Source organism: Mustela putorius, unplaced genomic scaffold, assembly GCF_011764305.1.
Source record: "Mustela putorius furo isolate JIRA1106 unplaced genomic scaffold, ASM1176430v1.1 tig00003976_pilon_pilon_pilon, whole genome shotgun sequence".
In the NCBI taxonomy this organism is placed as follows: Eukaryota; Metazoa; Chordata; class Mammalia; order Carnivora; family Mustelidae; genus Mustela; species Mustela putorius.
In genome coordinates this window covers 288043-308868 of record NW_025422118.1, presented here as the reverse complement: position 1 = coordinate 308868, position 20826 = coordinate 288043, and the positions used below count along the sequence as shown (strand labels likewise).

Genomic DNA, 20826 nt, shown 5'->3' with positions numbered 1-20826 from the left:
AGTGCTGGTGGCTGAGGGAGGCCTCAAGTGCCACACGGGTGTTGGGGGGAGGGGGGATTGCTCTCCATCTATAGTGAGTGAGCCATCATCTATGGTCTACCTGTTCAAATTCTAGTAACAGCTAGATTCCAAGTGGGGAACATGTTCTATGCATTTAGCACAACCTTCTTATTATCCCCATTTTACAGATGAGGAAGTGGAGTGTTAAACCCATGCTTCCCACCCTTTTCCATGTCTTGACGCATCCAGAAATATTTGTAAGGCTGCTCAGAGCTGGCAGAATTAACTGGGGGCTCTGGCTGCCTCAAGCCACAGCTAACTGAGAGGGTTGGTATCCTGGCACATCCAGAACTCACCCAGGGCCACAGGGTTGTGAATCTCCAGCTTGAAAGTTCAGAACTTGAATGCTGGAGTTAGACAGTTTGGTGAGGTAACTTGACCCAGGTCATAGAGCTAAGAGGTGGTGGGGCCATGATGTGGGCTGCAGAGTCTTATGTCCACCTCCAGCCAATATCTACTGTAAATCCTTTCTTGACTACATGGACCCCAGTGAAAACACCCTTTCCTGAATGCCTACTGTACATATGTCAGGGCATACCACTTAGTATTTGATTTTTCACTGTCTTCAATAGATACTTGCACTTTTCTCTGTAACTCAAATTGTATGTCCTGAATCAGGGATCCCCCATTCCCCATACCCTGCTTATATGTCCACCCCCAGCACACAGTTCAACTCTGGACACTGAGGAAGTCAGTACTTCTGTTAAGGGGAACAATGACAGCAATCTCTTGAAAGCAATGACCATAACTCAAAGATGGAAGAAGAACTGGGGCAAAAAACTCCATTCAGAGCAATGGATTAGAGTGGTGGCCAAGGAAACAAAAGGCACTACACCAAAGATATTAGCTTTATGCTAGAAGAATCAAAATGATTAGGCAGAGTTAAGAGCCAACCATGACCTGAGAGTTTCATACCTAATGACAAGAGAACGAAGGAAACTCACATCTGGACACGCTGGTGAGCTGAAGACAGACAGCTGAAGGCAGCTGAGATCCAGGAGGCAGGTTAAGTTAGAAACCAAGGATAAAGGCCTAACGGTGATCAGCTTTGTCTGAAGCCCTCAAAAAGAATGCGTTTGCCCCGCTTAATTAAATCTGTTTATTTTATATTCCCTAGTATGATGCTGAACAGCAGTGCCTTGTGTAACTGTCTAATTCTACATGATAATATATGGACATCTGAGTGGGTAAATATGTGTTCTCTTTCAAGTTCTCAGGGAATTCACTGTAACTTAGAATTAGTACTTGATAATTACATAATGATGGAAGAAAAATATTTTCAATTTTCAGTGCACATACTTAACATGCTCTCTGTTTCTTCCTAATTATCATCATGGCAAATTATAAATCATATTTCAAAGTTCAAGTTTAAAAACTTTACTCAGGGTTACTAATCACAAAGTAATCCACTTAACACATAGAATGATGAGAAAGAAATCAGAGTCTGTGTGTTCAGTTGTGGCCTTGAACTTATACAGTAAAAAGAATAAAGAATGTGCTTATATTTTAATTGAATTCAAACAATTATTAATAACTGAATTCAAAGCTGTGCCGACCTCTGTGGTCAGTGCTATGAGAGAGTCAAAGGTAAAGCACATGGTCTGCGCCCTGTCGTAGGAGGGGCTCACAATCACAGGGAAACAGACTTGTGTTCGTAGCTGCTCCGCAGCACCATGAGGTGGACTGCAGAGTCATATGTCTCTGCATGCTTCGAGAGCAGCGGGAAGGCACAGAGGGAGAGAGGGTCTTACCCAGACTCCGTGCTGAACACAATCCCGGTGCAGAGCTTGACCTCACAACCCGGAGATCACGACCTGAGCTGAAACCAAGAGTCAGACACTTAACTGACACCCCAACTCTGGAGACTCAGGGCATCTGATGCTCAGAGAAGCTAATGGCACTCCTCCATTTCCCACTTAATAAATGCCTCTTCTGTCCAAGTACAATAGCACTGATTCTGCTCTGAAGGGATTCCAGGTAAGAAAGTGAAGAAAAATAGAAGCCATCCTCCAACAAATGGAAGAAGGAACAGGAAATCTGAAAAGAGGCACAGCCTAAGTTCAAGGAAGCTGTAACTAAAGAGAAAACCAAGTAAAATAAAATTATCAAGATTTTTACTAGCAGATTAGGTGACAAAATCTAGGCAGAAAAAAATCCTATCTCAAATAGACATGCACCAAATTAAAAGGCCACTCTAGGAAAAGAGGAAGCCATGTGCACACTACTCACTCTGTACTCCCCCAGAGCAAAGTGGCAGGTTGCGAGCTGGATGAGCGCCCTCTGATGTTCCAGGGTCCCCTGTCCCGTGATCTGCGGCTGCGGAAGCGATCCCTGGAGAGCTGCGAGATGGTGCAGGCTCGCTATTGCTTTTTTATATTGACCCTAAGAAAGACAACAGCAAGGAAGTGAAAAACATTGCCGTTAAAAAAAAGTCTCCAGGGGGTGCCTGGGTGGCTCAGTCATTAAGTGTCTGCCTTCAGCTCAGGTCATGATCCTGGGGTCCTGGGATTGAGCCCCAGATCAGGCTCCCTGCTCAGTGGGAAGCTTGCCTTACCCTCTCCCACTCCCCCTGCTTATATTCCCTCTTTCATGCTCTATCAAATAAATAATTAAAATCTTTACAAAAAAAGTGTCTCCAGAGTTGGGGTGCCACAGTCTTGGTTTCAGCTCAGGTCGTGATCTCCGGGTTGTGAGGTCAAGCTCTGCACTGGGACTGTGTTCAGCACAGAGTCTGTTTAAGACTCTCTCTTCCTCTCCCCCTTCCCACCGCTCTCTCTCAAATTAGTAAATAAATAAAAATCACCAGAGTTAATGAAGCATACAGATAAGGTAGCTCTGCTTGATCATCTCAGGAGGAAAAAGGAGACTTAGCAATAATCAAACCCACTTATTTAAAGCTAGGTAGAGTGTTCTCTATACAGGTACTTTATATGTACAAAGATTTTTCTTTCTGGTCTTCTTTTTTTTTTTTTTTTAAGTTTATTTATTTTTTAGTCATCTCTACACCCAATATGGGGCTTGAACTCATGACCCTGAGATGAAGAGTGACCCTTCTACCGACAGGGATAGCCAGACACCCTGGGTCTTAAGTCCTAAGATTAAATAAAATAACAAGCTTTTGGATAAAATACATTTTGGATATACCATTTCTTACAGATATTTTACTAATAATACCCTTTCTCCTTTATGTAGGATGGAAGCAGCAACCTATCTGTTCCGACTACTACAGAGGTTAGAAGCTCTCCAACTTCTTAGGGAATTATTAGCTCTCTCCATTCCTCCCAGGCCTAAGTGGCTCGAGAACAGGAGAGCAGAGCCGAAGGACTTCACCAGAGTGGACAGAACGACGGGTGAGATGTATACATCTCTTATTGGAAAGTAAAAATCTTACTTTTACAGAGGGGTATGGCTGGACATAGTGAAAGTAACAAGAAGATGCGGCCTTGTCATTTTCTTTCTTTTTTTGAGATGAAAGGGGACCATCATCCCTCTGCCACTGAAGACAGAACACGTCTTCTGGGTATGACTAGTCTACAGAAGGAACATACACATCCTGCACGCTACGGTCGGTTCATGAAAACCATCATCCTATACAGACACAGGAACTTAAAATATACATTACCCTACCTGATAGATGATCATGTCAGTGAGGAAGATTCTTAACCAAAGCCAAGTATCTGTCTTCCATGCCAAACAAATTCTTGTAAATTCTGAAAATTCAAAAGTAAATTTACATGTTAACAGAGGCAGGAAAAAAACCAACCCAGCAAAACAACGGAGAGAAACTTCCAAAAAATGGACAGTAATTATCGACCTTGATTTCGAAAATAATGATCTAGAATTTCAATTAGATAGTAAAATTAGAATATAATACTTTTCAGTAACCAACAAGTAGCATTTTTATTAGGCCTCAACATTTACGAAGCACATATCGTATCCCGAGAGCTGTTCGAAATGTTTTTCACATATTACCTCCTTGTAAATTACTTTACTCTCCTCAGAAAAAGATAGTTTTATTTTCAGCCAGCTCAGAAAACAAAGATAAAAAGCTAAGAGTTTTAATTGTTTTTTTAAAAAGCCAAATTATAACTAAAAGAAAACTACCCCTCACCCCGAAAGGTCACATACATGTTTATAATTCTAGATGTGACCAGGACAGAGGGAGTGATGCTCTCTACATAGAAAAAATGACATGACACACCAGACCGAGGGTGCTGCATAGGTACGTGATGGCAGGCCAAGGGATCAAGTCCCACTGGCCAGAAGTACAGTAAAAATACACTGTTGATTCAAAGTAGAGTAAAAATCCATACCTTAGCAATGTACTAGTGATTTCTAAGTAATGAAGAAATACTTAATAGTTGTATTCTAAAAGGAAAACAGGCTTTGGGTAGGGTGAGTTTTTCAGGCAATGGAGTTAGTGTAGATAAAAATAGCATTACCTTTTGTAAGATCAGCTACACAGAACCTAAGAAAGATACAAGGCAGGACAGAACAACTAACAGCACAAAACAAACCCAGCAAGAAAAAGAAAGGAGGCCAGCAGTACGAATGTTAAAAGACCAAAAATCTCTCCCTCAAACTCACCCCAAGTCTAATTATAATAAACACTCAAGGGTAGAAGCTAAGACGTAAATGATCATTTGAATATTTTTTTAATCATTTTAATATTAATAATGCCAAGAGTTTTACTCATTTTTTTAAAAAAGTCAAAAAAGTCTACTCAAGAAAGATTTCTGTTAACTGTGTGAACTACTATAAGCAATTTAGCTTTCAGTGTCTTGATGTTTCAAGAACAATGCTTTCTTAAGCACAATGATTTTATATAACACATGAAATAGCACTAATGTGAAAGCATGTTCTTACCCTTGTCAAGGAATTCTAGGGAGTAGAGCAACTCCCAGCTCTCCCTGGCTAGCTTAAAGCTCTCGAGCACTTCAATGGAGTTAGCAAGCTCCGCTTTATTGACTACGATGTGACGATTTCTCCCTTTTGCAGAACAATCTTCATCGTCTGAACTCTGCTTAGAGAAGGTGAACAAGGTGATTAACTTAAAGTCATATACAAGTGACACTTCAACAACACAGGTTAGAACTACCCAGATCTGTTGACACATGGATTTTTTACAGTCCAGCACTGTAAATGTATTTCTCTTCCTTAAGATTTTCTTAATAACATTTTCTTTTCTCCAGCTTACTGTGTTATAAGAATACAGCATATAATACACAGAACATACCAAATATAGGCTCATCAACTACTAACGTTTTTGGTAAGGCTTTTGGTCAAAAGGAGGCTACTAGTAGTTAAGTTTTAGGGGAATCAAAGTTATACAGAGATTTATGACTGTGCAGGATGGGGGGTTGGCACCCTACCCCCATGTTGTTCAAGGATAAACTACTCGGAAATTATGTTTATTATCACCAATTCTGATTATTGTATGGATTTCATATGAAAGGATACTATCATGAGGATAATTTTTTGAACTTAACAATTTGGCTTTAAAAATTAATGCATAAATTTTCTATCTTTTCACTCTCACACATTCAATTTTACCTTAAAAACTAAGCTTATGTTTTTCTGATGATAAATTCTAAGCTTATGTTGGTTTCTAAGGAAAGCTATGGAGTTAAAACTTCCAACAGTTTAAAAAATATAAGTGTTATTAAAAACTCCAAGTTAGAGTTTTACATTCAGAGATACAGCTTACGCGGCATATGTTTTATAGTTCTTTTTTTCAATGTGTGAAATAATTTAATTTGCTTCCAAATAAGTTTATCATGTAGAGGAATAAAATTAAAGCCCAAATGCCCTAAGAATCGGAGAAATGACTCTTACTAATCTTTTGTTCCCTATACATCCCTCCTCCCACGGCCACCCTCTCTAGCTGCGCTCCCCACTGCACGGTGGTGGCCAGGAACTACGTTTGCCTGCATTTACCTAGCAATGCCTTCTGTATTTACGATAAAGAGCCCTACTTTTCTTGCTCTTCATCTCAAGAAATATAAAATATAAAGCCAAAGAGAGGTCTCAGAGAACTGCAACCATGTAAGTGCCCGTGAGCACGGTCAGACGTTTTGCCAAAAAACAGTCAAGGTAAAACAGCTCCATTTAATTTTACTTTGCTGAGAATTTCTTGACCCTTTCATTCTACCTAGGCTATCTGACTAACTTAATGACCCCAATTAAATTCTCCCTGAAGATTTTCACCCAACTACGCTCATTTGAAAATATGTACAAATATTTCAGCTAAAAGCTCCATTCCTCAAGCTGACCTCAGAAAAAATAAGCACCTCCCTCCCCCCACCCACCAGAATTTCTCCCCCCACTTTCAGAGCCTGGTATTCTCCTGCTAGTCCTTGATGCCTAGGGACCCACTCTACTTAGCTACCCTATTCTTACCCTCCCACAGTAATGACAGATACCCAGATCCCTTTCACCATCAAAACCTATTAGGTGTCCTACTTCATCAGGGTCCAGTTCCTTGCCACATGTTGCCAATCTAATAGGATATACTGATATGAATGGGGTATTCTCTGTTCCAATTTTATAGAAAACATTCCTGCCTCAAAACAAGGTTGGAGTTTACAGAAGGGACCTCAGATGTGAGACTCGTTTCCAAAGAGTTTCTAAAATTTAGAGAAATTGATTTTGAAAAGCAGAAGTACACTCTGGAGTTCTGGGCGGATGCTGTAAGTGAGAACCCTGACTACAGGGAACATACACCAAGTTTGGGCGGGTGGAAAATGCATGGCCCACAGGAAAGGACAGTCCCCCAGCTCCAGCCACCTGGCACGTCACATGAGCCAGACAATGAGGCTGGGTGGAGAACGTATGCCCGTCTGAAGTGGGCAGCCTCCATCTGGCCCCAGCTGTGAGCCAGCATCGGGGCCAGTGTATCAAATATTTCAATTATTAAGGAAGTCAGACATCTCAACTGTTATGAGAAATCTCCCAATCTCCAGATGTTCAGTTATTAAAAGCAGCAGAACACCATGGGTAAAACAAGATGTATCTCTAAGCGGAGCTTTATGTCCTCTGCTGTGATGGCTCAGACAGGGTGGGACTTGCAGCAGGTTGGGGGCAGACTGTGGGACAGAATGAAAACCAGGAAAAAATCTGTTAATAGAGTAAAAACTAAAATGGATGGAAACCCAGGTTGGGCCAGAGTTTGAGAACAGGGCCTGCTAGATGACCCATGAGAGATGAGACACGGGAGGAACTGGGGAGCCAGAGGGTTTAAACAGCTATGCCATGGCCTGGTTGCCGAGGCTGAGAGGGAAGAGTGGGAATTCACTCATTCACCAGCTGCAGCTCAGGCACTGTCCAGGGTACAAGATGGACAGTGTCCTTGGCCCCACAGAGCTTGTACAGAGCTCATCAGGAGACACAGACAGTAAACCAGCCAACGAAGAAACAAGAAAACAGACAACAATAAGGGCGATGCAGAATCAGAGTAACAGGAAGAGAAAAGAAAACTGGATGGGTATTTCGAGGAGGCCTCAGAGGGAGAAATGCCGGGCTGAGAGCTGTGACAAGGACACAGCCTGGCAGAGAGATATACTCCAACCTTAGGGCACAGCTTGGGGGTAGAGATCCAGGGGCAGAAAGGGCCTCAGAGCACTGGAGGTGCAGAGAGAGGCCAGCACGTCTGCGGCGCACAAAGATTTGCTCAGTAACAGGTTTGAAGCCACGGTGAAGAGCTTGGATTTCAGTCTGAGCACAATGGGAAGCCACTAGAGGTGGTAAAGCAGCGGAGTGAGTCTGACTCAGGTCTTAAAAACATCACTATAGCTGCTGGGTAGAGAAGAGACGGTAGGGAGCAAGAGTGCAAGAAGGGGGACAAGAGGACACCCCCGATGACATATGCAAGACTGGCGTGGCTTGGACCAGGGAGCAGGTGGCGGGGACGGAGAGAAACAGACCGAGGAAGCCATGTTATTTATACTGACTTACATGGGACATGGCACTGTTTTTAGTTAAAACTAGTATCAGATGACTCATTATCCACATGGCAGGAAGGATGACTGTGGTCTTAGTGTGAAGTGCCCAGTTAAACCACACACTCCCAGAAACCAGAAGGGAGAGCTAATGAGTGACCCCATCAGGACAGTCAGGAGAGAAGGAGAGAGTAGCTACCTAGCCTTAGTGATCTTTTTAAAAAATGAATCAGAGGGCATCTGGGAAAGCCTGGTTAGCAGAGTTCTGAACCTAGGAATCATGGCTGGATTTCAAAGCATCTTTCAACCTTGAAATAATTTCTGAAATCGTGCATGTGTGGGTTTTTCTTTGGGAGGAAACAAATGAGTTTATCAGAAGGTTTAATAACCTTAAAAGCCTTCAGAAAGGCAGTTGTCCCTGCTCCATTCTTTATCATATAGTCCAGTTTACAGAGGCAACAGATTAAACTGATTTTAGGGCACATCTCTCCTCATGCCTGGGGCTAGTGAGTGTAACTCAGGGTCTGAAGAAGTGGTAGGAGAGGAGAAGGGACAGAAGGAGGGTGAGAGGGGCGCCTGGGTGGCTCAGTGGTTTGGGCCGCTGCCTTCGGCTCGGGTCATGATCTCAGGGTCCTGGGATCGAGCCCCGCATCGGGCTCTCGCTCGGCGGGGAGCCTGCTTCCCTTTCTCTCTCTGTCTGCCTCTCTGCCTACTTGTGATCTCCTTCTGTCAAATAAATAAATAAAATCTTTAAAAAAAAAAAAAAAGAAGAAGGAGGGTGAGACTCTAGACGCCCCTACACTATTTCACCTGCAGCACAGGTTAGCAAACTACCATCGGCAGACCAGATCCTGTTTTCATAAATAAAGTTTTATTGGAACATGGCCACCTCATTTGTTTACTATTGTCTATGGTTTGTTGGTTTGTTTGTTTTGTATTGTAACAGCAGAGCTGAGTAGCTGCAACAGACTGTTGGGCCTGTAGAACCTACACTGTTTATTTCCTGGCCCTTCACAGAAAAAGTTTGCTGATTCCTGACCTAGAGCACCTCCGCTGTCATACTGTTACACACCAGGCCTCCATGAAAGCATTCACTGAAAGGTTCTGCTTTAAAATAAGTTTAGAAATCACTGTTCTGCCCAGATCCGCTGCCTGGCCTCCTCAGAAGACCAATGGGTCTTTACATTCTCTGGCCTCCCACATCATTGTGCACATGGTCTTCTCTTCACAAAATCCACCCTCCAACACCAAATGACAAAACCCTCTCCTCTATCGAGATACTTCAGAGCTGATTTCAAATGCTGACGTCCTTCATGAAACCTCTGCAACGTCTCCCCTTGGCTGGTAACAACTTCCCAGCTGGACCACCTCACCCTTTCCATTCTGGGGCCAGGATTCAGCACAGCACTGGGTCTAGATGTTCAGTGTAGTTCATCTGGCTTTGCTTTTTACCTTTAATTGATGCCATTCAGTCACAACAGGTAGGACTAATTTATACCAGGGCTTCTCAACATTGGCCTTTTGAGCCAGGCAGCAGTTTGTGGTGGGGCTGTCCCGTGCCTTGTAGCACTATTCGCAGCCTCCCCACTTCTACAGGGGAGGTGCTCACAGCAACTCCTCCCCACCAAGCCATGGAAATCAAAAAGTGTCCTCAGACATTGCCACGTGTCCCTGGGTTGAGGGGTGAGGGGGCAAAATCACCTCCAGTTGAGAACCGCTGATTTACACAGTAATTGAATTAAAAGACCTAAGCTTTATCAATTTAGCTCCAAAGCTGTATTTTACATTCATTTCCAGCAAACCACAAACATATCATCTGTTAATAATCATATCTGAAAGGATTACCATGGTTTTTTCTCTTCCCTCAGCTAGTTTCCTCTTTTTATGTATATGTTTGTTACGATCAATTTCTACATCACCATACACATTTGATACATCCTCAAGAAGAACCAGTGGAACTTGGCTTGGGGCATTAGGACCTATGGATGGGGGGAAAACACCAACACTTAGAAATGCGGCAAGGAAAAGAAAACTTAGTATCAGGTGGAAGTTTACTCAGCTGCTGTTTGAAAATACAGGTGTAAAAAGTATGTTTGGAGTGATCCCAGTTAGGTAGACAAACAAGTATACATGAATAGGAAAAAAGACTATACAGATATACAACAGATTATTAATAAAGGCTCTCTCTCAATGACAGATTACAAGTGCTTCTTATGTATCTACAAATTTTTCATAGTAATCATGAATTATAAAATCAGCCAAAAACTCAAGAATATAAAGTTATATGTGTAATACCTGATAGCTACAAATTCCAAACAAAATCTAAATATGAGACTATAAGGTAATACACAAAAATGAGAGCTGTATTCTATTGGATGGGTAGGTGATTTCATGCTCTTACCTTTCTATTTTTCATTTTTTTTAGAATTTATATGCAAAATGCAAAAATGTTATTTAAAAAAATCTCTGTCTAGGGGCACCTGGGTGGCTCAGTGGGTTAAGCCGCTGCCTTCAGCTCAGGTCATGATCTCAGGGTCATGGGATCGAGTCCCGCATCGGCTCTCTGCTCAGCAGGGAGCCTGCTTCCCTTCCTCTCTCTCTGCCTGCCTCTCCGTCTACTTGTGATTTCTCTCTGTCAAATAAATAAATAAAATCTTAAAAAAAAAAAAATCTCTGTCTACATTGGGGAGGATATGTGCTATGAGTGCTGTGAAGTGTGTAAATCTGGTGATTCACAGACCTGTACCCCTGGGGATAAAAATACATTTTATGTTTATAAAAAAAATTAAAAAAAATCTGTCTATAGCAAAGCCTTTGTGAAATCTACTTCAGTACTTTGCTACATCTCCTTTTTCAAAATAGAGGCACTAAATATCCGTATTTAGTTTCACAGTACCACTATATCCTTTAGTATATGTGCTGCCGAAGCGAGCACCCACTATATCCTTTAATGTAGAAATTTAATTGATTAATCAAATGGGCTCCATGTCCAGTGTGGAGCCCAAACACGGGGCTCAGTCTCACAAATGTGAGATTAAGACCTAAGTGGAGATCAAGAGTCAGACACTTGACCGATGGAGTTACCCAGGTGCCCCGATAGAGAAATTTTAAAGTAAAATGTACTTACATAAAAAGTACCAACAACTTAAAAAAAAAAGCACTCGTGTCACCCCACAATGATTTTGATCCAAGAACAATGTTAAAGTAAACATTTTCATCATCTTCATCACCCCAACTGAAGCCAGTTTTGGGAGACTCTAGAATTCTTCAACCAACCTTGGAATAGAGACGGTTGTATGCTGTTGACATACTGGAACGCATTCTTGAAGAAGACCAGCATAGTGGAATAAACCACTTGGTTTTTATATTTTGCATGAGCTTCATTATCAAAGTTGTTCATGTACCTGCAAAGATCTTTCATTCTGTGCAAAATATCACCATAGCTTCTGAAAGATGAAGGATGATAAAAATTATTTAATTACTCTGGGCTTGTCAGCAAAAGGTCTAGAGAAAAGCTGCAACAGAAGCGTGACATTTACCAAATGTAGCTGGAGGCATGAATTAGAGCAGTGATCAGAATACTCCCTCAGGACACAGACATGACAAAGTAGCTACTCTTTTCTCTGAATGCCAAAGAATGCTTCAAGCTCAACAGCATCTTATAAGCTCATACTTCTGTTGGGAATCCTTAAATAAAGTGAAAACCACCCTCTTTTGCATAGATACCAAGGTTACAAGAGTTGCCCAAAGAAAAGAATGTATCTATACACTATATGCTTTTTAAGAAAGTGTTTTTGTTTTTAAAAACCCTAAGATTACGGTATCAGAAGACTTGCTAAGTAATTCTAGAAATGAACAATTTTTTACCGTCTTCCTTTATCCATCTGCCATTCACATCTCATTCCAACCACATTTAAAATCTTAAACAACCTCTCCCAAGGGTCCACAATCTGGGATGATTTTTCAGTCAGCCCTTCTATTATGTACTTCTGAGAGCTCCGTTTGCTGGGTGACATTAAATCGGCTGCTTCTTGGGCACCTGGGAAATGAGAAAAAAGAGGACTACAATTAATCTTACTATTTACTATGTATGTAGTACTTAAGAGAGAAAGACAAAGTCCGAATCCCTATTCAAGAGGCAAGAGCACAGAATCCCAACACATCGTGTGTTTTGTTGAAGGACCCACAGCTGGCCACCGGAACAGCAAAAAATGCCCTTTGAGCTTTGGTACGTGTATGAAGCTCAGTTCATTAACATTACGATTCAGCAAGTTGACTGTTTCGGTCAAAGCGCAAAACTGAGTCCAGAAAAGTCTCATTTCTTACCTGTGGTATTTTTTTCCAGGAACCATCTTTTAGAACACTATCACACTGGTACGCATCCAGAGAATAATCACAACGATGAGGGATTTTTGAGTTTGCAACTTCCTAAAATCTGTGTAAATAAAACTGCAGGATCTTCTCACTCACCTTGATGCTGACTCTCTATTTGAGTAGATCTAGTGACATAATTGATATAAAATTCAGCTGCTTTGTTCAAGTACTTATATAATAAATTGGCAGGCAATCGGACATCATGGTTGTTAATTATTAGAGGAAGGACATCGCAAACTGTCGAAGAGGAAAAATAAAAAAAAAACCAATTCAGTTGTTGGCTACCTTACAATTCTGATAGAAATGAAATTTATTTTAGAGTTCATTTAATGTAGTATCTAAAATATATAGGGGAAAAAACCACATTTATGGCACATTTATTGAAAAATTGCAGTGCACAGGGACACTAGTGGATGGAGTGAGTAAGGAACGACACAAGCAGATTTTACATTATGGTTGAGGGTCTAGTTCTTAGACTGGGTGACAATTCAGATGTTTATTATTATGCCTCATACTTGAATATATTCTTTCAGAGGTATCAAATGTTATTTATTTGCCAGAGAGCGAGAGAAAGAGCCCACAAGCACCAGGGAAGGGCAGAGGTGGCAGTCTTCCTGCTGAGCAAGGAGCCTGATGTGGGACTTGATCCCAGGAATCTAGGATCATGACCTGAGCCAAAGGTAAACGCTTAATTGACTGAGTCACCCAGGCATCCCTAGAAGTTGTTTAAATGCTTTTTGGACTAAAAAAATAAAGAAGGATTTAAATTTCATAATATGAAAAGTTCCTTTGCTTTCCACGAATGACCTTATCCCTGAAATGATACTTACTCAGCATATTCCTACATAAGGAATTAATACAAAATACAATTTTTCTTACCAAATAATTTTCTAAAGCAGTTAACTGGAGATTCTTGCTCTTCAATAGTTTCAGCCTCTAATAATGCTTCCCCAAGGCCAACCTGTTTCAAAATAGAGTAAATCATTTAAATGTGTTACAGTTTAAGATGTCAGAATTACATTAACAATGGCTTTTTGTATTTACCACTTTGTATATGCAAACTTCCCCAAGAAACAAATATTCTCATTTTAAGGACTAGAAAACAAAATACATCAGCAACACAGCCCAGAAGGAAACCCCAATTTAACCTGACCACTGACTACTTTGTCTTGGTTATTCTTCTCTGAACTAGCAAAATTAAAATGCTATCAAAATGTCTATAGAAACTTAAAGGAACCACTGGAATTAGAATGAAAAAGGAGATGTACAGATTTTCTACAAAATGTTGAAATAACTGTACTCTCTACATCGAGATGTACTATGTTGACAAACCTTACCACTTTCACTAGCCAGTCATTCCGCCTAGGCTAGGCTGGACACAACTGTGACTTTTAAGGCCACCTTTCCTTCCTTTCTACCATGGATTCCCTAGCAGAGTAGAAAGTAGGCTTATCAAAATCCACCCAGACATCCGCATTATCTCCCTTGGGATCACTTGGCCATGCACAGGGCAGGGGTAAAACAATGGAAAAGATGGTATAACACAAAAAGCGAAGAGTTGAGTAACGATCAAGGAATGTATTGGGTTGGGTTGCTTGTATTGGGTTGCTTGTATTGGGCTGAAGAGCATCCTCCCAAAATTCATGTCCACTCAAGAGTCTCAGAATGTGACTCTACATATATTTTATCTTATTAAAAAAAGTAAAGTCTTTTTAGATGCAATGAGTTAAAAAGAGGGCACAATGGGTTAGGGCAAACCCTAAATCCAGTGACTACAATCCTTACACGATCATGTAAAGATACATGAACACAGACACCCAGGGAAGAAAGCCATGTCACAGCAGAGGAGGAAACTGGAATGACGTAGCTGTTAAGCTGAAGAATGACAAAGATTGCTGGTGACCACCAGCAGCCAGGGAGAGGTAGGAAGGATTTTCCCCTAGAGCCTTTAGAGGGAGCATGGCTCTACGCAATCCAAAAGATTCCTTGCTTTTGGAATTTCAGCTTCCAGAACTGTGAGGGAATAAATTTTGGTTGTTTTAAGCCACTCAGTTTTCTCGTACTTTTTTACAGTAGCCCTATGAAACTAATCGAGGGAGGTACAGAACATGTCAACTAGGGACAGAAGCTTGAAAGATAGTATGGATAAGAATAAACAGTAGAGTTTGAATTAACAGAGTTAATGAAACATATTTAAGACTCAGTTTCCTCACCTATGAAGTGGAATACTGTCTACCTCAAGGGGTCCAGGGAGTATGGAAGAAGATACCTGCCAATGCCTGCCAATAGCACTCAATAGTTATTACAGATAGAAGGAATGGGGGAAAAGCACATGAAAAGCATGCCTGCGAACACTACAGACTATGGCGCTCAGTTAAATTCAAACATTGCTGACCATAATGTAAGAGGATTTTAAAAAAAGATTTATTTATTTGAGAAGAAAGCATGCACGGGGGATGGGGGTGGGCGCAGACAGAGGAGGGAGAAACAAAGAATCTCAAGAGGACTCCATGCTGAGCTGTGAGCCTGATGTGGGGCTCCATCTCACCATCCTGAGGTCACAACCTAAGCCAAAACCAAGAGTTGAACGCTCAACTGACTGTGCCACCCAGCCACTTCTGAAATAGGATTTTTAAAAAAACCCTACTGTACTTTACAGATTGCAAATAAATAGCACGCTCAAACTCGGTCACTGTTTCCTTACACTGACGGGACAACTTCTGGAAATTTATGAAGTCTGATGATAGTGAAATCCTTTTAGCTTTACTGATGAAGATTCCTTATTCAAGTTCAATCTTACCTAGCGTTCTTCAGCTTTAGAATATTTAGATATTCTAAATATTTAGAAATTGAGAATTTCTGCTTTAGAATAATACACACTAGAGCTTCTAACCGAACTGATGAATGTGTCAATCGATTTTATTTTCTCTTGAGAAAAAGGAAAGGGTCAAGTCATACCCCATGCTGTACCACTGTCTCAGGGAAGCGTCTCAAAAGTAGAAGCAACATTTCCGATCGTTCCAATGTGTTGAAGCATTGTTCCGTAACCTTTAGTAACATTTCGCACTGGACCCGACCAGGGAGAGTTTCAAACAAACCTGTACATAACACATTTTATTTAAAAAAATTTCTTTTGGAAAGAAAATCCTGAAGCTACAGTGGAAATAAGACATTTTCATATATAGAACAGTAAGTCTACATTTAGAATCACTGTTTGAGTTTTACCTACAACCTAGAAGAGGCTTTTGGCTCAGATGGTACTGGACACAGATGTTTGTTATTTGGGTTCAGAAGGTAAGAATGGCGTAGGTGAAGGGTCATAACAGTGCTTGCTGTTGGCTGAGATAAAGAGGATGCATTTGTTTAAGTTGAAATGACCTAAATCACCCACTCTTTCATCCAGAATTTGAAATCTTTGGCTATCACAACCAACACAGACTGAAGGTTAATGAAAAAGGTCATAAATCACTAAAAGTTCCTCTCCTGTTTTGTGGAGATCTGCTTAATCTACAGATGCTTTCTGATAACTATAAAATCTGTTAAAAATATATTAGATTCCCTGGGCTAACTGATAAATCTACACTCTTTAAGGGAGCTTAGAGGTTTCTAAGCAAATGCTCAAGGGACCAAGTGACACCATTTGTACAGACTTTGGGTACCAATACCACAGATGTTGAGTTTTCTATGAAACGGCTATACATAAATTAGTGTTCCAGAAACGGTAATTCATACACCTTTATCATTCTATTCTTACTTCTTAAAAATTGGGTTTGTTTATCCTGTGAGTCGTTCCTTAATGCTGAAGTAATAATGCTGATTTCTCTCCACACCACCGGCTGATCTGGGAAATTCACAAACCTATTTTAAAATGAATGCAATAAATTAAAATGTCAGATTCTATATAGTATTACACAAAGAAAAGAGCATTAGCATATGGAGAAATACACACTTTTCTTTATTACAAGTGAACATGTAAATTGGAACAGTTATTTTTTAGAGTAATTTGATAGTGTATTGTATAATATCCTTGACTGTGAAAATCAATGTTTAAGAATCTACTCTACAGAAAAATACTAAAATACGGGTACACATTTGCTTACTGATACTCTGAATATAATCTCAAATAATTGGAAATACCTCAATGTCCGCCAGTATTACGAAATGCTACGCAAATATGAAAAAGAAGAGCTCCACATACTGAAAAACCAAGGCATCGCTCCATGACAGAGGGCGAAGCAAGCAAGCTGCAGCGTGACGTATGTAGTATGACTTCACTTTTGTACCCTTCCCCACTTATACGTATTGTACTGTGCACACATGCACACACAGACGCACGAAACTCAACGGCGGTAGAGTCGGAGGGACTCGGACTTGTTATTCTCTATGCGTCAGTACTGCCTGAACTGCAAGGGTACCGACTATTTCTAAAGTAAAATAAATGATCGGAAAGAAAAGTTTCGGCAGGCATCAAACACCGGGAGCCTTCTCTGCACAAGGCAGCCAGCCGTTAACGGAGGGCCCGGACGCAATAGCAACAAAGTGAGCCGCGGGTACCCGAGCCGCAGATGCACGGGGAGGTCCCCCCCGCCCCGCTTGCACGCACAGACAGAGCGTCGCGCGAGACCCAGGGCCCGGGGCCGCACTCACATGTCGTACAGCAGTCTCCCCGCGGTGGCGGTCCTCTCGGCGTTCCGCTCGATGGTGTACATCTCGTACTGCAACACACATGGCCGCGAGGGTCACGACCCCCGCCCAGGGCGCAGCCTAGCTCACCGCCCGCCACGCCAGCCGGCCTCGGCCGAGCGCCCCTAACCCGGGAGGGCGGGACAGCCTAGCGTCACCCGGCGGCCCAGAGCCGCGGGACTCAGGAGTGCGACCCTCGGGCTCACTGACGATCCTTCGGTCCCCAAGACGGGGCGAATAACGTCTCCGCAGCAGCAGGCACTCAACGAATGGCTGCCACGCTGACGAACGAGCGGAGAACGGCCTTTCCGCGGGGCGACGCGGCGCCGCCCGGCCACCGAGCAGCAGACACCCCGGTCTCCAGCCGCCCGGACCTCAGGCGAGGTCCGCTGGGGCTCAGGTGCCCGCCCCGCGGGGGAGAAGGCGTGCGAGGGGTGGCGGAGAGCGGGGCGCGGGAGGTGGGGAGACGTGGGAAGGCAGGGGTCGGGGTGGGCCGAACTGGAGGCGGCCGCCCCCAAGGCGGGAAGGGCTGGCGGCCAGGGCGGCCCCGGGGCGGCGAAGCGCTCACACCTCCACGGAGGCAGCCGTGCGCGCGGGCCGGACCTCACCTGGATGTTAAAGTCGGTGGGGTAGAGGCTGCGGGCTGTGATCAGCCAAGCCTTGGCTGCCCACAGGTCCTGCTGCACCAGCTCCCGGGCTCGCTGCACCAGGAACTCGCAGTCACCCTGGGCCGACATGACCCGGGAGGCGTCGGGCCGCGGGCAGCCGAGGTCGTTTACCTTCCGGCTCTGGAGACGCCGCCGCCGCCGCCGCTGCCGCGGGGGAGGCTTCTGCGCATGTCGAGGTTGGCCGATCCGGGAAAGTGTTCCGTGTTTTGCGAGCAGCCTCCTCCAGTCCTCCCCCTGTAACCGTCCGGCCCCTTCCTCCTTGGAGGACGTAGTGTTTCGGTAAGGACTTTTCCAGGTTACCTCCAAAATGTGGAGAAGTGGATTACCACTCTTGCGGGCTTCAGCGTGAGCGTCGTCCAGTCAGGGAGCATGCGCGGTGCCGGTACTCTCCGCGCTGCCTCGGCGGATGCTTCCATCCTCCTGGAGATGTGCGGGTTTACGGTCCGTGGGTGACCTCGAGGTCTGGTACCCCGGACCAGGCTGGGAAGAAGTTTGAGAGGAAAAAGAAGAGGGCGGCTTCGGAGGCTGTGGGAAGGAGCAGGCAGAGCTCCATCGGCCCGCCGGAGTTGAGGAACCTGTCCCTGGGTCGTTGCCCAGGATTGGGTTTGTGGGAAAAAGTCTTGAGTCCAGATTAGGGGCCAAGGCTCAGAGGGCCATGGTAGATGCCTACCGTTCGTTCTGGTGCATTTCAGCTATTCTAAGTATGTCCATATTATCTTGTTGTTTCTTTATTTGCTGATTTCTGCAACAAACATTGAGCTCTTGCAGTAATTAGCACGTGCAAAGTGCTTCGCTGCTTGCAGGTTGTTCCTGTCCCAGCAGGGGTTTTACAATGATATGGACATGTGGCCTGCAGGATCTCTTAACAACAATCCCATCAATCAGTGTCATTTTCACCGACACTCCAGATTTGTTTTCCATTTGAGAGAAGGAGAACAAAAGAGTCCCTCCTGCTTTGGGGAAGGGGATACCTGCCTACTAAGAAGAACGTACCAAAATGTGGATTCATTAGTTTTCAAGCCAAGTTCTATATACAGAAAGTTTTAGCAAGTTCTGTTTACCACGGGTATCTTCGATTTATTTGATTTAAAGCCAAGAGATTAAGGATTCAAAGCTGGTATGTTTTAAAAATAGAAATTACTAGGTACTTACATATGTGAAAAACTGTATGTTAAATAAGTATGAATATATACATTACTATTCATGGGTATATGTAAAGTCTAATATATTCTTACTAATCGTGATAATTTATAAATACATGATCTTCAAGTTAATGGTGAATTAGTATGCTAACTTTAGACATTAAGTGCCAAGAAGGGCAGGCACAAAGAAGCAGTATAAAGCACCACTGCTATCAAATCCAAGCTCTTTTATTTTTCTATTTAGTTTATGATACCATTCTAAAGATAGCACTTTTAATTATCTTCCCCTTTACTCAAAAATTTTAAGGGTTTTATTTATTTATTTGGGAGAAAGTGAGAGAGAGAGAGAGAGAGAGAGCAAGCAAGCATGATATGGGGGAGGATCAGAGAGAGAAGCAGACCCCCAGCAAAGCAAGGAGCCTGATGTGGGGCTCTGTCCTGGGACTCTGGGCAATCATGACCTGGGCCAAAGGCAGATGCTTAACTGTCTGAGTCACCCAGGCACCCCTTTTACTCAAAAATTTTTTAAAATTTTGATTTTGTTTCATTAGTCACCCAGAAGATATCTTAGCTAGATTCACTGTATTAGTATCAGTCATTCTGTGATCTATCTGTTGTGTACTTAAGGAAGCATTCTTGTTTCAAAGAGGCTGTTTAATGTCTCCTGATTGATTATGCACAGCAATAGCCTAATCGTGCCATCACTTTGTAGGCCAGGATTGCCCAGTGACAGAATTCTTTTGGCTTGTAGCCAAAAGAATGGTAGAAGGTAGAAAATTGAACTTTAACAGCTTAGGGTAATTTTTATTTTATATTGGTCATAAAAACAGATAGCTGGCTTAAATTTTTTTCATTATTTAGTTTTAATAAAGTGTTATGTAAGGGTTTTTGGGTGAGAAAAATAACTGATTTGTTTTTTAAACTTTATGTTTTGGGTCTGGAATTACCAAAACAAAATCCAAAGCGAAATTGTACTCTTGTCCCTAAGTATTTAGTTCTCTAGTGTTCTTTTAGGTAACAGTTATAAATTAATATTTTCAATCTAGGGACTAAATAAAGGAACTCTGGTTAGGTGCCAACCAGTTGAAATTGCTTCTTGCTTTTTGCTAGAATACCATGTAAGATTTGTAGCTATTTTCTTGCCAGCTTCTTAATTTTGAAAGGTGTTCAGCTAAACATTTCTCCTAGGATGTCACGCTGTCATGCTTCCTTTCTGGAAGTACAGAAAGGAGGTGGTACCATACAAAGGGAATTACCATCTTCTGGCCTCTTTACTGTGATCCTAAAGCCTAACAATCTGAGCTCCTGACCCATGTTCTCCACCACAACTACTTCTTCTTTTCTTTTCTTTTATAGAGAACGAGCACAGGAGAATGAGAGGGAGAAGCAGACTCCTGCCGAACAGAGAGTCTGACATGGGACTCGATCCCAGGATCCTGGGATCATGACCTCAGCCGAAGGCAGCCGCTTAACCCACTGAGCCACCCAGGCTCCCCTCTCTGCCACAACTACTAAACCATGCAAAATGCCCAGCATCCAGCCTGAAGCTCCCTATACTCAGGTCAGTGACTTGTATTAAACTCTATGTTGCTTTTTAAATTTCCATCTCGAAAACTTGAGACTCACAAATGCAACCTGGTAATTTGCCTGCACTTGGTTCTTTTCAGCAATTTCCTCATTTCTCTTCTGGACTTGAGCTCCACAAATTTCTATTTCCTTGACACCTACATTCTTCTAGTATATTTGACTCCTCCTGGACCTCCTCCTTTTCCTGCTGTTAGAGCCTGTGCTCTGATATGCAGCACGTTCAAGGTCTGTGCATCCGTATCACACTGTGTATCCACTCTTCAAGTTACAGACCCTGGATCCAGCCCACGTGCATCTTCCTAGATGATACAGCTGGCTTGAAATAGGTGCAATTAATGTATGTTTGGCGAATGGAGAGGATGCCGAGTTCTGCTG

At 42.7% G+C, this 20826-nt stretch overlaps 1 protein-coding gene across 6 annotated transcripts in view; it reads right to left on the bottom strand.

Moving 5' to 3' along the window:
• The window catches only part of INTS10 (integrator complex subunit 10), a 38157-nt gene extending 20245 nt beyond the window's left edge, over positions 1 to 17912 (bottom strand). For 2 of the 6 annotated variants that reach the window (XM_013047424.2, XM_045070977.1), the window contains exons 1-12: positions 17663 to 17912; positions 17019 to 17086; positions 16126 to 16229; positions 15330 to 15469; positions 13251 to 13332; positions 12468 to 12608; positions 11865 to 12036; positions 11274 to 11443; positions 9843 to 9976; positions 4927 to 5083; positions 3688 to 3770; positions 2290 to 2442 (exon numbers count right to left, since the gene is read on the bottom strand). In XM_013047424.2, the coding sequence (XP_012902878.1) occupies positions 2290 to 2442; positions 3688 to 3770; positions 4927 to 5083; positions 9843 to 9976; positions 11274 to 11443; positions 11865 to 12036; positions 12468 to 12608; positions 13251 to 13332; positions 15330 to 15469; positions 16126 to 16229; positions 17019 to 17086; positions 17663 to 17791 (1533 nt within the window). In that variant the 5' untranslated portion in view covers positions 17792 to 17912. The remainder of the gene's footprint in view (positions 1 to 2289; positions 2443 to 3687; positions 3771 to 4926; positions 5084 to 9842; positions 9977 to 11273; positions 11444 to 11864; positions 12037 to 12467; positions 12609 to 13250; positions 13333 to 15329; positions 15470 to 16125; positions 16230 to 17018; positions 17087 to 17662) is intronic. The other 4 variants (XM_013047427.2, XM_013047425.2, XM_013047426.2 and 1 more) reach the window with 4 other exon arrangements.
• Between the last annotated feature and the right edge of the window lie 2914 nt (positions 17913 to 20826).